Source organism: Sphaeramia orbicularis, chromosome 6 (genome assembly GCF_902148855.1).
Source record: "Sphaeramia orbicularis chromosome 6, fSphaOr1.1, whole genome shotgun sequence".
In the NCBI taxonomy this organism is placed as follows: domain Eukaryota; kingdom Metazoa; phylum Chordata; class Actinopteri; order Kurtiformes; family Apogonidae; genus Sphaeramia; species Sphaeramia orbicularis.
In genome coordinates this window covers 51,601,156-51,616,109 of record NC_043962.1, presented here as the reverse complement: position 1 = coordinate 51,616,109, position 14,954 = coordinate 51,601,156, and the positions used below count along the sequence as shown (strand labels likewise).

General features: G+C 39.4%; 1 protein-coding gene across 1 annotated transcript in view; it reads left to right on the top strand.

The window, feature by feature from the left end:
* The window catches only part of cftr (CF transmembrane conductance regulator), a 132,868-nt gene that overhangs the window by 74,679 nt on the left and 43,235 nt on the right, over positions 1 to 14,954 (top strand). The window contains 4 exon segments of the mRNA XM_030135578.1: positions 1,789 to 1,883; positions 5,717 to 5,803; positions 10,812 to 11,598; positions 14,544 to 14,672. Coding sequence (XP_029991438.1) covers positions 1,789 to 1,883; positions 5,717 to 5,803; positions 10,812 to 11,598; positions 14,544 to 14,672 — 1,098 coding nt within the window.

Below are 14,954 nucleotides of genomic sequence, written 5' to 3'. Positions count from 1 at the left end.
GACACAGTATCAAACAACAACTTAGAATCATGTCTATTATTATCAATCAGATGTGAGTAAAATGCGGACATTGTAGCTGACATGGCAGACTGATATGTCGTTAGACTATCCTTCCAGGATTGATAAAAAACATCTAGCCTGGATTTACGCCACTGACACTCAGCCTTCCTGCAATGTTTTTTAAGGAGTAAAACATCGTCATTCAGCCAAGGAGTAGGGCTCTTTTTAAGACTCTTCCTAACCTTTGCTGGGGCCACCAAATCCAGCAGGTTCTGAAGGACAAGGTTAAAATGCTCCGTCAGGTCATCTACTGAACAGTCAACACTAAAAACAGAGTTAGCCAATTCAGGCAGCCTTGAGTTAAAATCATGTAAGGCACTTGGGCTGATGTACCTAGATAACCTTGATGTCGCCGTTCCACCTCCTGAGGTTGATGAGATAGGAATTAAAATATCAAATAAGATTAATAAATGGTTTAACACTGGTAAGACGCAGAGATTCTTAACTGAAACAGACAACCCAAAGCCTAAGATGAGATCCAGAGTATGTCCACGGCAATGAGTTGGACCAGACACAAACTGTGTAAAATTAAAGAAATTAATTATGTTTAAAAAGTCTGTGACCAGTGGCTTATCCTCACAGCATAAATGAATATTAAAATCACCCACAATTAAAATCCTGTCATAATGAACAATAAAACTAGTTAAAAAGTTGGCAAAATCAGACATGAATTGTTCATTATACTTGGGAGGACAATAAATAACAGCTACTAAGACCACACAGGGATGATTTATAGTGAAGAGCAGTGACTCAAAGGAGGTAAATGCAGCAGAGTTCACAGACTGACTGCATTTAAGAGAGTTATTAAAAATTGAAACCACCCCTGCTCCCCTCCCTGCCTGTCTGGGGGAGCTGAAGAAGCTGGTATCAGGAGGACAGAGTTCCAGCAGGGGGGCCACTTCACCGTCACGCAGCCAACTCTCCGTGATAAACATGGCATCCAGCTGATGAGTCTCATAAAAATCACGGAGGACAAATGTTTCATTAGAAAGAGTCCTGGCATTTATCAATGCCATGTGGACCCTTTGGTCCTGATCCGGAGGGAAAGTAGTGTAGTGCACCCGATGCAGGTTGTCGGGGTTCACTCCGGCTCTCCAGCCCCGCCTCCTCCGTGACGAGCAGCGCTGCATCAGCTGATCGAGCTCCACAGACGCAGATGAACAGGAAGAAGGCACCGCTAGCGGCAGAATGGATCCTTTCGAACGAGAGAGAAATCACCAGGACGATGTCGATTTTTCCCCAGAAAACAGATCCGAAGCTTCACACGCATGCTTGTGCGTGTGCCACGAGCCCGACCCCGTTTCCTACGGGTCGCTCTCCGAGGACAGAGGGCCGACTCTCATACTTCTACAGAAGTACAGGATCTTAATCTTTCTTCTCCCATCGTCACCAGCTTTTAATAAGGACAAGATACCTTTTTTATATTCCTGTTTCAATCCACTATTAATTACAACAGGACTGTAAAAATAGGTTCTGATGTAAAAACCTCAACCTCATCCATTATTTGAAGCAGTTAACCCTTAGTTGTAAAATATACAATAAAAACACCCAAGGGAAAAATTAAATATGTTTGTCACCAAACAAAAAAATAGAAATGGTTAAAGAATCATTTGATGGTCAGTGCTAACTACTATTTATCATTTATAGTTTGTTATTCACATCTTTCTGATGTGTTTTTACCTTTGTCTTCTGTTTTAATGGTACATCATAACTTCTTCTCTTAAACAGGACCTTGCTTTACTCCCTGAGAAGGACAAGACTCTCCTCGTTGAAGGCGGGGTCACCCTCAGTGGAGGTCAAAGGGCACGTGTCGGCCTGGCCAGGTATTTCCTGTCATCTTTCATCATATCTCACTGATCCCCTCATCTATGTCAACCCCTCTAGTGATTAATGAGAAATGTAATGTACAGCTTGTTCTTTCTTTGTACTACCTTTTCTGTTAAAAAAAAAAAACAATGGTGTAGAAAACAATGCAGAAAGGTGACATATGAAGCAGCAAACAAACTAAAATGCAGTAAACATGGTTCAGATCAAATCATCTTCTTTTGTCAGCTTTTTTTTCTGGAAGGTCAATGATTTAAAAACATTTTAAGCTTTATTAAATAGTCAGTCACAAAGTAAAGAACACTATGAAGTAGAATAGATTTCAGTTCCTGTCAAAGGTATTAAAGCTGCAGGAACAATATTTAGAGGGAAAAACACTAGATTTCTCCTCCGTTAACCCATAAAGACCCAGTAGTACTTCTGTGTTAGTTCCCAAATTAATTTTTCTTTTTATGTAACCTCTAAAAAATCCGATAACTGGGTGTAATCCAGTAACTGCGTAATCAGATATGTTTACATGCACTTCAGAAATGCGATAATCCAAAAACTCTGCTTTACATGTTTCAGTCCATTATTTGATTTCTTTCGGAGTATGTACATAAGTTATGATGTAAGACATACATTTCCTGTCATTTTCAGAACATCCGGTCTTGACTTGTTGACCTTGGCAATGCCTACAGTGTCAGCGTTAGCTGTCCTTATGTGGGAGCTAATAAGACTACAAAATAGGTTACATGCTACTCCTATCCTTCATTTAATTTCATTGCTTCTTTACCTTTTTCCTTAGGCTCACTGTGTCACTGCCTAACTTCCCATTTATATAGATTTTTTTTACATCTGTGTATGTGTAAAAAAAAAAAAGCAAAAGAAATCTGTCTGTTCCTAAAGTTAGAACTGAACAGGGGAAAAATGCCTTCAGGTATGCGGCCCCATTCACCTGGAATGAACTACAAAAAGACCTGAAACTGAAGGATCTGGTTTCGTTGGACACTTTTAAGAGGATGTTGTATGACATAGGGAGGGAGATATCTGGCTGCAGATGTTTTGCCTGACGCACTTTTGTCTACATTTCATGAGCACTTTTTGCAGAGTTGACTTTGGAAGGTTTGACTTGTCTATGTGCTTTTTGCATATTCGTTTTATGTATGGAAGTCTGTCTGTAACTATTTAATGTACTGCTGCCCGTCTTGGCCAGGACACTCTTAAAAAAGAGATTCTTAATCTCAATGAGGTTTTCCTGGTTAAATAAAGGTAAAATAAAATAAAATAAATAAACCTGTATACATTCATGAAGACATCAGAATATTGGGGAGAAATCTAGGTGTGTTAATCCGATTTCTCATAATCAGATAACTGCTGTTACCAGATAAAGCCTATCAGACTACCCTGCTTATGTGATCACTTGAATAATCGGACATCTCCAGAAATCGGATAATGATCGGAGTATTGGTGTGCAAGTAAATGGATTCAGTGTCTCCATCCACTGTCACTGATCAAACTCCATGGGTTTTACTAGTGACTCAATGTAGTAGATGTCATGAGGGTGTGAATGATAGGATTCACATACATGGTGCTGAAGGGAGAAACAGATTTTTTAATCAATACAAAACTATACAAACAAAAACCTGTGGGGGAGTCGGTCTGAGTCGAGAGAGGCACTGGTGAAGTATGATGTCTGGCTTATGGAAAGGTGAAGTGGACATGAACAGTGAGCCAGTGCTGCATGGCTGCAGAAACAACCCTTATATTCAGCTCTAATGATGAGGCACTGCAGCTGTACAGTGGGCAACAAGTGGGTGATGTGATTATGATGATTGGAGAGGGAGGGGTAGGTGGCCACGCCGAAGCAGACCTTGAAATTACCTGTAGAAGATGAAGGTGTTTCCACCTTCACTACGGAGCCTCTGAACAGCCAAATGTGTCACATCTGATGACCATGAAAAGATGACAAACTGCATTTTACAACAATTATTTACATGAATTGATAGAATGAATGATCATGTATTAAACATTATAAATTAGTAGATGATTTTGGTCACCGGTGGCTGTTGGGTCTTTATGGGTTAATGTAAAAAAATTGTCACGACGTAGACAATGAATGGACTCATACACACTGCGCTGAAGGGAGTAAAGGTGTTTATTAAACAGAAATACATAAGGAAGAAACAAAACCTGGGGGTGGAAACTGCAGAGTCCGTGGGGAGAAGAGGGTCAGGGTGGTGGTGAGTCCAAATGAGTCTATGTAGGTGAGGAGGTGTGACATAGCATGATAACCCGGGAGAGTTTATGGAAGAATTAGGTGAAATGATCTGGTGCTGCACAGCCACAGAGCAAATAATCTCCTGATGGTAAGATGCTGCAGTTGTGTAGAACGCAGCAGGTGTGTCTGATAGCTGAGGGAGGGGTCAGCAGCCATGCTGGAGCTATTGGGAAAATGGGAAAATGTACTAAATAGTAACCCACCTCACCCTACTTTTCATATTCCTACATAAAACCAACACCTGCACATACCCACATATACTGCTTAGATTTATATTTATGTATTTATATTTTATATAGATTTTTTACATCTGTGTATGTGTAAAAAAAAGCAAAAGAAATCAGATTAATCTGTATACATGCATGAAGACATCAGACAACATGGTGCAAGTTATGTTGAGAATGTCTTGAGCATCAGTTGTAGATGTCTGAGACCTCCCTGACTGGGTTTTTCCTTTAGTTCATCACCCACCTGTACCACCAGTTGATGAAACTACACATTGAAGGATATCAAGTAGTTTAGTGGTTCTTGACTATCCTCAGTTTGTTCATTATTTATTTACCATCTGTGGTCTGTGGGAGTTTAGTAAACACCAGGAATTGGCCTCATATTGTAGTTTACTAAAGAAGGAAAATATCAGCACCTCCATTGTGCATGGAACATATGGAAATGCCTGTGTACACACCACATTTTCACTGCTTCCATTTTTATTAGCATCCATAAACACTTGACTATTTAAAAAATATATGTCAGGGTAATAAACCAATCATCCTTATCAATATGACCATCACTATCACCTCTGTCCAGTAAAACTGTCGCATATATTTAATAATACTCGGAGTTATTACTTGTCTTACTTGTCTGTCTGTGTCTGACTTTACAGTTCTGATTTATGGCATTATAATGTGTGGATGAGTGCTTTCTCCAACCTCAGTAGAGTATTGTTGCTCCATTAAACCTCAGTGCAGGTTCTGACACTCATACTCTCTCATAAACCCATGCATTATTTACTTGAGTGCTCTGGCATCAGTTGACAGCTTTTTGCTGCTGTCATTGTAAACAATCAGTGGAAGTGAATCATTCCCACAGCTACTGACCTTCCTCATATACACTGAAATATCACTCTGTCTCTTCATGTTATACATAATTTTCTTCCTCTTTTCTTTGCATCTGGGTTTTTTCAATAGGCATATTATAACTGACAAAGTCTGAAACTAGCAATGACAACTGCATGAAAACTAAATAAAAATCACAATGATCAAACTGAAATTAATACAATAGCAGGTGAAATCCCCTGATTTCCCAATAGCTTCATTTAACACAAAGACCTAAAATAAAGACCTATTTGCCTATATGGCTAAAAACCTTGAGATGAAGGTTTATTTTTTAAAGACATTTCATACATAGAAAGTAGGAAGAGGTGATTGCAATTAAAAAGAAGCACAAAAAAGTTATAAAAGCACAATTTTGCCTTAAAACAGAACATTTTAAACTTTTGTCATCTTCTATCAATCAAGCCTTTTCTCATTAAACTTAAAAACTCAAACTAGCTGTTTTTCTGTTTTATCTCAGAGCTGTGTACAAAGATGCAGACCTGTACCTACTGGACGCACCTTTCACCCACCTAGACATTGTGACGGAGAAAGAGATCTTTGAGAAGTACGTACCAACAGAGAGTCTTTCATGTGTTGATGTGGAGGAGGAGGAGGTGGAGGAGGTGAAGTTGAAGTTCAAGGTCAGCGTTTTATCTCATGTTTTCCTAGACTCCCTGGGCTGTGTGCAACCATGACTCATTACACTGTGACCCGCTCAGGAACTTATTATTTTTATGAAACGCTGACTTTTAGACAAAATAAGATGCTGTGATTGAGCTGAATGCCGTTTTTTTACCCGAGTGCAATCATTTGTTGTGTTGACCGTGCCACCTCATTTCACTTTTTACAAGAACACTGTTTTGCTTCCATGGTGGTGACAGTTGTGGCACAGTTAAAAACAAAAGTATGAGCAATATGATTCTAATGTAGTGTGTGTGAGATATATATATATATATATATATATATATATATATATATATATATATATATATATATATATATATATACACTTACATACAGGGTGGGGAAGCAAAATTTACAGTGAACATTTAGTTGTTTTTTCTCAGCAGGCACTACGTCAATTGTTTTGAAACCAAACATATATTAACTCTTTCGGTGCCAGACAGTTAAGGGGCTAATAAGCCTTAAAAGTGCCACAGAATTTGGCCGTTTTTCAGTATTTCGCATCGTTTTTATAATATTTGAAGAATCCTGCAGGAAACTGCTCGGTAACATCCGGCCAATTGCTGATTAGATTCAAAACGCACCGGACGCAGCCGATTCATTATTGATCGTAATTTGCATAATTTATTGAGTCGCGTGACCTCAAATTCCCGTCTGATTGGTCTCAAAAGGGGGACACAGAAAGAACGTCATCGAAATGTGAGAAAGAAATGGGGGTGGATGGTTTGTTTGTACACAAATATGGCGTGTTCTCCAAAGCCGATCTGATCGGCCCGTGGCACTTTAAAGGTTGTATTCGTAAAGCCGATTTAATCGGCCCATGGCATTGAAAGAATTAATGTCATAATCATACCTAACACTATTATCCATACCTTTTCAGAAACTTTTGCCCATATGAGTAATCAGGAAAGCAAATGTCAAAGAGTATGTGATTTGCTGAATGCACTCGTCACACCAAAGGAGATTTCAAAAATAGTTGGAGTGTCCATAAAGACTGTTTATAATGGAAAGAAGAGAATGACTATGAGCAAAACTATTACGAGAAAGTCTGAAAGATACTATTAAAGAAGAATGGGAGAAGTTGTCACCTGAATATTTGAGGAACACTTGCGCAAGTTTCAGGAAGCGTGTGAAGGCAGTTATTGAGAAAGAAGGAGGACACATAGAATAAAAACATTTTCTATTATGTAAATTTTCTTGTGGCAAATAAATTCTCATGACTTTCAATAAACTAATTGGTCATATATTTCAATCCCTGCCTCAAAATATTGTAAATTTTTCTTCCCCACCCTGTGTGTGTGTGTGTATATATATATATATGTATATATATATATATATATATATATATATATATATATATATATATATATATATATATATATATATATATATATATACACATACATACGTGTGTGTATATATAAATTAAAAATAAATAAATAATATTAACTAAAATAACAAAAATTAAATGAATAATTACACATATCAATCCTCCAACTCAGAGGAAAAATCTACTATTATGAAATTATTTAACAAGATTAACATGATGAACGATATCAAATTTGTAACAAAAAGAATAAAATAGGACCAATGGCCCTGTAGCTAAATTAAAAGCTTTGGGAAATGTATCCCGATGCCATTTTTTATCACCCAGTTATGTGTATTTATTATATTACAGAAATAGCCCATGTTTTGGTCATATTCCAATCAGATCTGTAAAAAATTCAAATTCCAACTTGATATCATTGATACTTACTGATTTATTGGATCAATCCACTTCTTATCTCTTATAATGGGAAAATTTGTCAAAGTCACACCAAATCCAGAATCAGATCCAGATTGAAATAATTTCAATACCTTGTGTTGACATCATCATAAAGAAGCTGTATACCAAGTTTGAAGTAAATCAGAACTGTAGTTTTGGAGAAGAAGATGATTGAAATTTTTTCCCCATAAGAGCCCATGTTAAATTTCCGTAAGTTTCCGGATCCAGAAGAAGATCCTGATCAGCATGTGGCCATTATGTTTTGGTCATCTCCCCATCAGGGCTGTACTGTAGAAATTTCAACTTGATATTATTTATATTTACTGAGTTATTGTATCGATCCACTTCCTATCTGTTATAATGGGGAAATTTTTCAAAGTCGCACCAAATCCAGAATCAGACCTGGATCCAAATAATTTCACTGACTTTTGTTGACATCATCATAAAGAAGCTGTATACCAAGTTTGAAGTTAATCGGAATTGTAGTTTCGGAGAAGAAGATGATTGAAATTTTTGTAACGGACGACAGACGACGACGACAGACGACGACGACAGACGACGACAGACAGACGACGATGACAGACGATGACAGACGATGACAGCTGCTGCCGCCGCCGCTGCATGATGGCAACAGCTTACGGCTTGTCAGCCGGTAAGCTAATAAGCTAAAAACACAGATGCAACAAAACAAAACAAAAAAAAAGAAAAGATATGACGAGACAAAAAAGAACCTTATAGATGTAACCAAAAAAAAATTGGACCAATGGCCTTGTAGCTTCCCGGCCGTATGAAAAGCTTCGGGAAATGTATCCAGATGCCATTTATTATCACCCAGTTATGTGTATTTATTATATTACAGAAATAGCTCATGTTTTGGTCATATTCCAATCAGATCTGTAAAAAAAAATCAAATTCCAACTTGATATCATTGATACTTACCGATTTATTGGATCAATCCACTTCCTATCTCTTATAATGGGAACATTTTTCAAAGTTGCACCAAATTGAAGTCAATCGGAATTGTAGTTTCGGAGAGGAAGATGATTGAAATTTTTTTAACGGATGACAGACGCCGACAGATGACGCCGACAGACGACAGACGCCGCCACCGGATGCCACATGACGACAATAGCTTAAGGCCTGTCGGCCGGTAAGCTAAAAATAGGACCAATGGCCCTGTAGCTTACTGGCCAAATTAAAAGCTTTGGGAAATGTATCCAGATGCCATTTATTATCACCCAGTTGTGTGTATTTATTATATTACAGAAATAGCCCATGTTTTGGTCATATTCCAATCAGATCTGTAAAAAATTCAAATTCCAACTTGATATCATTGATACTTACTGATTTATTGGATCAATCCACTTCCTATCTCTTATAATGGGAAAATGTTTCAAAGTCACACCAAATCCAGAATCAGATCCGGATCAAAATAATTTCAATACCTTGTGTTGACATCATCATGAAGAAGCTGTATACCAAGTTTGAAGTAAATCAGAACTGTAGTTTTGGAGAAGAAGATGATTGAAATTTTTTCCCCATAAGAGCCCATGTTAAATATTTCGTAAGTTCTCGGATCCAGAAGAAGATCCTGATCAGCATGTGGCCATTATGTTTTGGTCATCTCCCCATCAGGGCTGTACTGTAGAAATTTCAACTTGATATCATTTATATTTACTGAGTTATTGCATCGATCCATTTCCTATCTCTTATAATGGGGAAATTATTCAAAGTTGCACCAAATCCAGAATCAGATCTGGATCCAAATAATTTCACAAACTTTTGTTGACATCATCATAAAGAAGCTGTATACCAAGTTTGAAGTCAATCAGAATTGTAGTTTCGGAGAAGAAGACGATTGAAATTTTTGTAACGGACGACAGACGATGACGACGATAGACGACGACAGTTAATGACGCCGGGCACCACATGACGACAATAGCTTACGGCCTGTCAGCCGGTAGGCTAGAAATGTAGGCTTTTCCTACAGAGAAATTGCCAAGAAAGTCAAGGTGTCAGTAAGTCAAGTTTCCTTCACCATCAAAAGGCACTCAGAAACTGGGGGAAATGTTGACAGGAAGAGGTCTGGCAGACCCAAAGCCACAACAGAATCAGAAGACAAGTTTCTGAGAGTCAACAGCTTGCATGATAGGCACAGCTCAATTGTGGTTGTAGTAAGCAAGTCTCAGTTTCAACTGTGAAGAGAAGACTTCGAGTTGCAGGTTTGATGGATTGAGTTGCAGCAAGAAAGCCATTGCTGAGACTTCAGAATAAGAAAAAGAGGCTTGCCTTGGCCATGGAACACCACCAGTGGACTACTGAAGACTGGAACAAGGTGTTACGGACTGATCAAACCTGCAACTCGAAGTCTTCTCGTCACAGAAAGAAACGAAAAGATTGGAAGTGGATTTTTACCTGAAGAGGATTTGTCTATAACACTGGTCCAGTTTATGTCCCAAAGCTATCCATGCTGACCTCCACCTACTGCAGTACTTACACTGATTTATTTCCCTGTCAGCACATACACACACAAACTGCAGTTTATAAAATTTACACTTTGGAAAGAGCTTTAAAAATCTCAGTTTTATTTTGTGACCTAAACTGCAGAGGGTTTTAGATCACAAAAGACATGAACAAATGTAGAGAAAAATCTTGTTTTTACAAACTATTCTCATTAGGGTGGCTGTGGCTCAGAAGGTAGAGCGGGTCATCCAATAATTGAAAGGTTAGGGTTTGAATTGTGCTCTGTTCTACTGTTCTAGTCTAGTCAAGTGGGCAAGACACTTCATCCACCTTGCCTCCACTGTCACTCACACTGGTGTATGAATGCAAATGAATGTTTGGTGGTGGTCGGAGGGGCAGATTGGCAGCTTTGGCTACAAATGTAGTTTACCACCACCTGAGAGTCAATGAATAATGTGAAGTGCTATAGAAATCCAATCTATTATTATTATTAGTGTGGACGGGGCTTTACCCCTTTACCTTTTCATTAAATTCCGTCAAAGTCTTCACTACATGTACGACTGAACCTTGACTGATTGATGGAGTCAGACAACCATGAGGTGCTCATTCTTGTTCCACATTCGGAAATGACTCAATGACTTAGTTATCTTTGTCTCCATAGATGTGTCTGTAAACTTATGGCCTCCAAGACTCGCATTGTGGTCACAAGCAAGTTGGATCATCTCAAACGAGCAGATAAGATCCTCCTGCTGCACAATGGAGACTGTTACTTCTACGGTACCTTTTCAGAGCTTCAGGCCCAGCGTCCAGACTTCAGCTCGCTACTGCTCGGTATGGAAGCCTATGACAACATCAACGCAGAGCGACGCAGCTCTATCCTCACCGAAACCCTGCGCAGAGTCTCCATTGACGAGGGTGCTGGCTTCAGAGGCCCAGACATGATCCGTCAGTCATTCCGCCAGCCACCAGTTCCCATCATCTCTGGGTCTCAAGGCCACTCTGGAGGTGATACCTACCAAGAAAAACGTAAACAGTCCCTCATCCTCAATCCGCTGACAGCTGCTCGCAAGTTTTCATTCATTGGGAACTCCCAGCAGACTGCAAATCAGCCCTCATCCACAACCATTGAGGACGGGGTGTGTGAACTCTCAGAGAGGAAGTTCTCAGTGGTCCCTGAGGATGATCAGGTGGAAGAGGTGCTGCCCAGAGGGAACATGTACCACCATGGGCTGCAGCATCTCAATGGCCAGCGGAGGCAGTCGGTACTGGCCTTCATCACAAACGCTCAGGGTCAGGAGCGCAGAGACCAGATGCAGTCATCATTCAGGAAGAAGCTGTCCATCACACCGCAGTGTGACCTGGCCACTGAGCTGGATATCTATGCTCGCCGCCTGTCCACGGACAGCGTTTATGACATCAGTGAGGAGGTGGACATGGAGGACATGGAGGTAGGACTTGAAACCAGGAGAGGAACAGTGTTAAAGTGGAGACTTTTGTAAGGTTAGGGATTGCTAGTTTCTGTTATGATTAATGTAACAGACTGAACAACCACAACACACATTTTGACCATTAACAGGGAAAGTGGTAATAATTTTGTGGGTGGGATATAATTGGCCGCAAGTGAACATTTTGCCCTCAAAGTTGATGTTTTAGAAAGAGCAAAGAGAGAAAAGAGCAAGGTTGGGAATGTGAGCAACTTTGACAAGGGAGGAATTGTGATGGCCACATTAGTGGATTGGAGCATCTCCAGATCTTGTGAGGCATTACCAAAGTAAAGTGGTCAGTACTTACCAAAAGTGGACTGAAGAACAACAATCAGATCAACAATCCCATCTCTATGGGAGTAGAACATTATTACCAGCAGTCTAATATTGTGTAGGTCCCACCAAAACAGCTCTGACCCAAGACCTTGACTCTTGTGGTTTCTGGCACCAAGACATTTGCAGCAGATCCCTGAAGTCCTGTAAGTACAGAAGTGGGGCCTCCATGGATCGGATTTATTTGTCCAGCACTCACAGATGTTCAATTTGCCTTGAAATTGGGATGTCCTTCTTTTGTCCATTTTGATAGATACTAACCATTGCAGACCAAGAAGACCAAACAAGACCAGCAGTTGAAGAGAGGCTCTGACCTAGTCACCACCATTATAATATGGCTCTTATTAAAGTCGCTCAGTTCCTTACATTGCTCATTTTGCTGCTCCCAGTACATCAGCTTTGACAACTAAATGTTCACTTACTGCCTAATATATCCAATCCAGTGAAAGGTACCATTTTAATGACATAATCAATATTATTACCAATTGTCCTTCATTCTGTTATGGCCGATCGATGTATTTACTTCATCAAACTTAGTTAACTCATTACATTTAAGTGCTTTTCGGTTACTTTTCCAACAGATTTATTTTGATCTGTTTCTGTTCCTCCTGCTGCTTGCGTGATGGGAGTTCTCCGTAAGTACCGGGATGTACCTTACCTCTTTCTCTCTCTCTAAATGCGTCGTTCCTGTTTTTAACTTAATTTCCCGTCATTCAGCGTGGTATTGTGCTTCTGGTCAACATTTCCCATCATGCAGCGGTCCCCGCCCCATTCTACAGTCCGCAGCCAGGGCTACTTGTATGGACTGAAGCTAGTAAATGCGTCGTTCCTGTTTTGAACTTCATTTCCCATCATGCAGCATGGTACTGCGCTTCAAGGCAATTATATTCCAAAATGACAAATATCTTGGAAAAAAGAGAACTGTGCCGACACACACACAGACACTCTGAGACCTTCCAGTATTATGATATAGACGAGTATGTGACCCATGGGGAACCACGGGTTCTAGATGTGGCAGTTTTTATGCTGGGAAGAGTTGACTTTTGGGAAAAGATGTTAGTCTATATGAGTAGTGACATAAAAATTGTTTAGTAAGTCATTCTTTAAAATGTAAACGGCAATTAAGATACAGTATTAATACCCAGGCGTGCTTGCAGAGTGAAATTGTGAGGTACAGACAAATCGCATGGATGGGGGATGAATAGTTTGTAAGACCAGGGTGGCGGGAGTTGTCCGTAAGTAATGGGATGTACCTTACCTATCTCTCTCAGGGTTTCCTTCAGGGGTTTCCTCCAGCCCCCCCCCATCATAAATCAACTATTTATTTCAGACAAAGGTAATGTAGCCTTATCTAATGGCCCTGTTTGCAGCCAGGCTTGGGTCCCAGCCGGATTCCCAGTGTGGTAAGGCTGAAATACCTCTGTTGCGACTAATTTATTAGAAATTAAAGAAAACCAGGCAATTCATGTTGGGTTAAGTTTATATTAAAAGGATGCATTATTTATTTATTTTCAAATATTTCAGTTGATTCTTAATAGTAAGGAGATTCATAACAAAGCTGATAATTATTAAGAGAAAATGCTTTAATTTAAGTAATGTCAGGAAGTACTTTTATTTTGAAGTCTGTTAAAACAGGAAGTACCTTTACATTGTTTTAACAAAAAGAAAAAAACTTTGTACTTTCTAGATGTTGAGTGCCAGTTACCCGTTTGTGTTCTGTAAGCTGCAGCATGTTTTATAATAAATGCGGAGTTTGAGAAGAAACCCGCCTGGTCATTAAACACCAAAACTCCAACTACACTACAACCTGTCGGCATGCATGATGAAGCTGGGAGTAAATGTGGCGAAACTTCATTTCCCATCATGCAGTGTTGCGCTTCCATGATTGTAAGGCAAGTGTATTGCAAAATGACTAATATCTCCAAAAATATTGGTCCTATCAACTTGCCGAGATATTTAATGTGGAGATGGGACTTTTCCTCAACTGTAGCTACCAAATTGACCGGTTAAAAATGTGTCAATTTGTCAGAATCGTGCCGACACACACATACACACACACAGATGCTTTGAGCCGTTCCAGTATTATGATATAGATTCTACACCTGTCATCAGACTGAGAGGATGGTATGTTAAGAATCTGAAGTTCAGCCAATTATTTAATTTTTTCTTTAGCTTTCAGGCTTCATTAAGGTTTTCTTAAGACTAATGGCATTAACACGTTATATATACACATAATATACTGTGATATACATATATATATTAAAAGTGAGGAATATGGAAAAATGCACTATAATCATATGCTGATACATCACCCAGTGCTGTCTGAGCTTATTGCCTTGGTAGTAAAACTGCAGAGGCTTTTCTCTGCTGATGAGGTGGTTGAGATGTAGACTGTTATGGATCCCCTAGAGCTGGACCAAACTTTTGACTTTTCAGATATCCGTTCTGTGCACATTTGCTGTTGCAATCATTTACTCATAACAGGCACTGCTTTTGATTTCTAACTGAACTTTAATGTAATTATCGAGAAAAGCATAATCTCATTTAGATTGTCTTCTAATTTTGTTTCTTCACAGCAATGCTTTGCAGATGAGCGTGAGAACATCTTTGAAACTACCTCATGGAGCACTTACCTTCGCTACATCACCACCAACAGGAGCCTGGTCTATGTTCTGATCTTCATACTGTTTGTCTTTGTCGTTGAGGTAAAATGATAAGTTCACCTGCTGTTTTTCTACATCATCATTACCTCCGCCAAGGAGGTTATGTTTTTGCCAGCGTTGGTTTGTCTGTCTGTCTGTGTGCAAGGTAACTCAAAAAGTTATGGACGGATTTTCATGAAATTTTCAGGAAATGTTAATACTGGCACAAGGAAGAAATGATTACATTTTGGTGGTGATGGGGGGGGGCACAGGGGCCCACTGATCTGCCTTGGCGGAGGTCTGCACTCTCTGAGTGCTTTTCTTTTTATTATTTTTGATACAGCA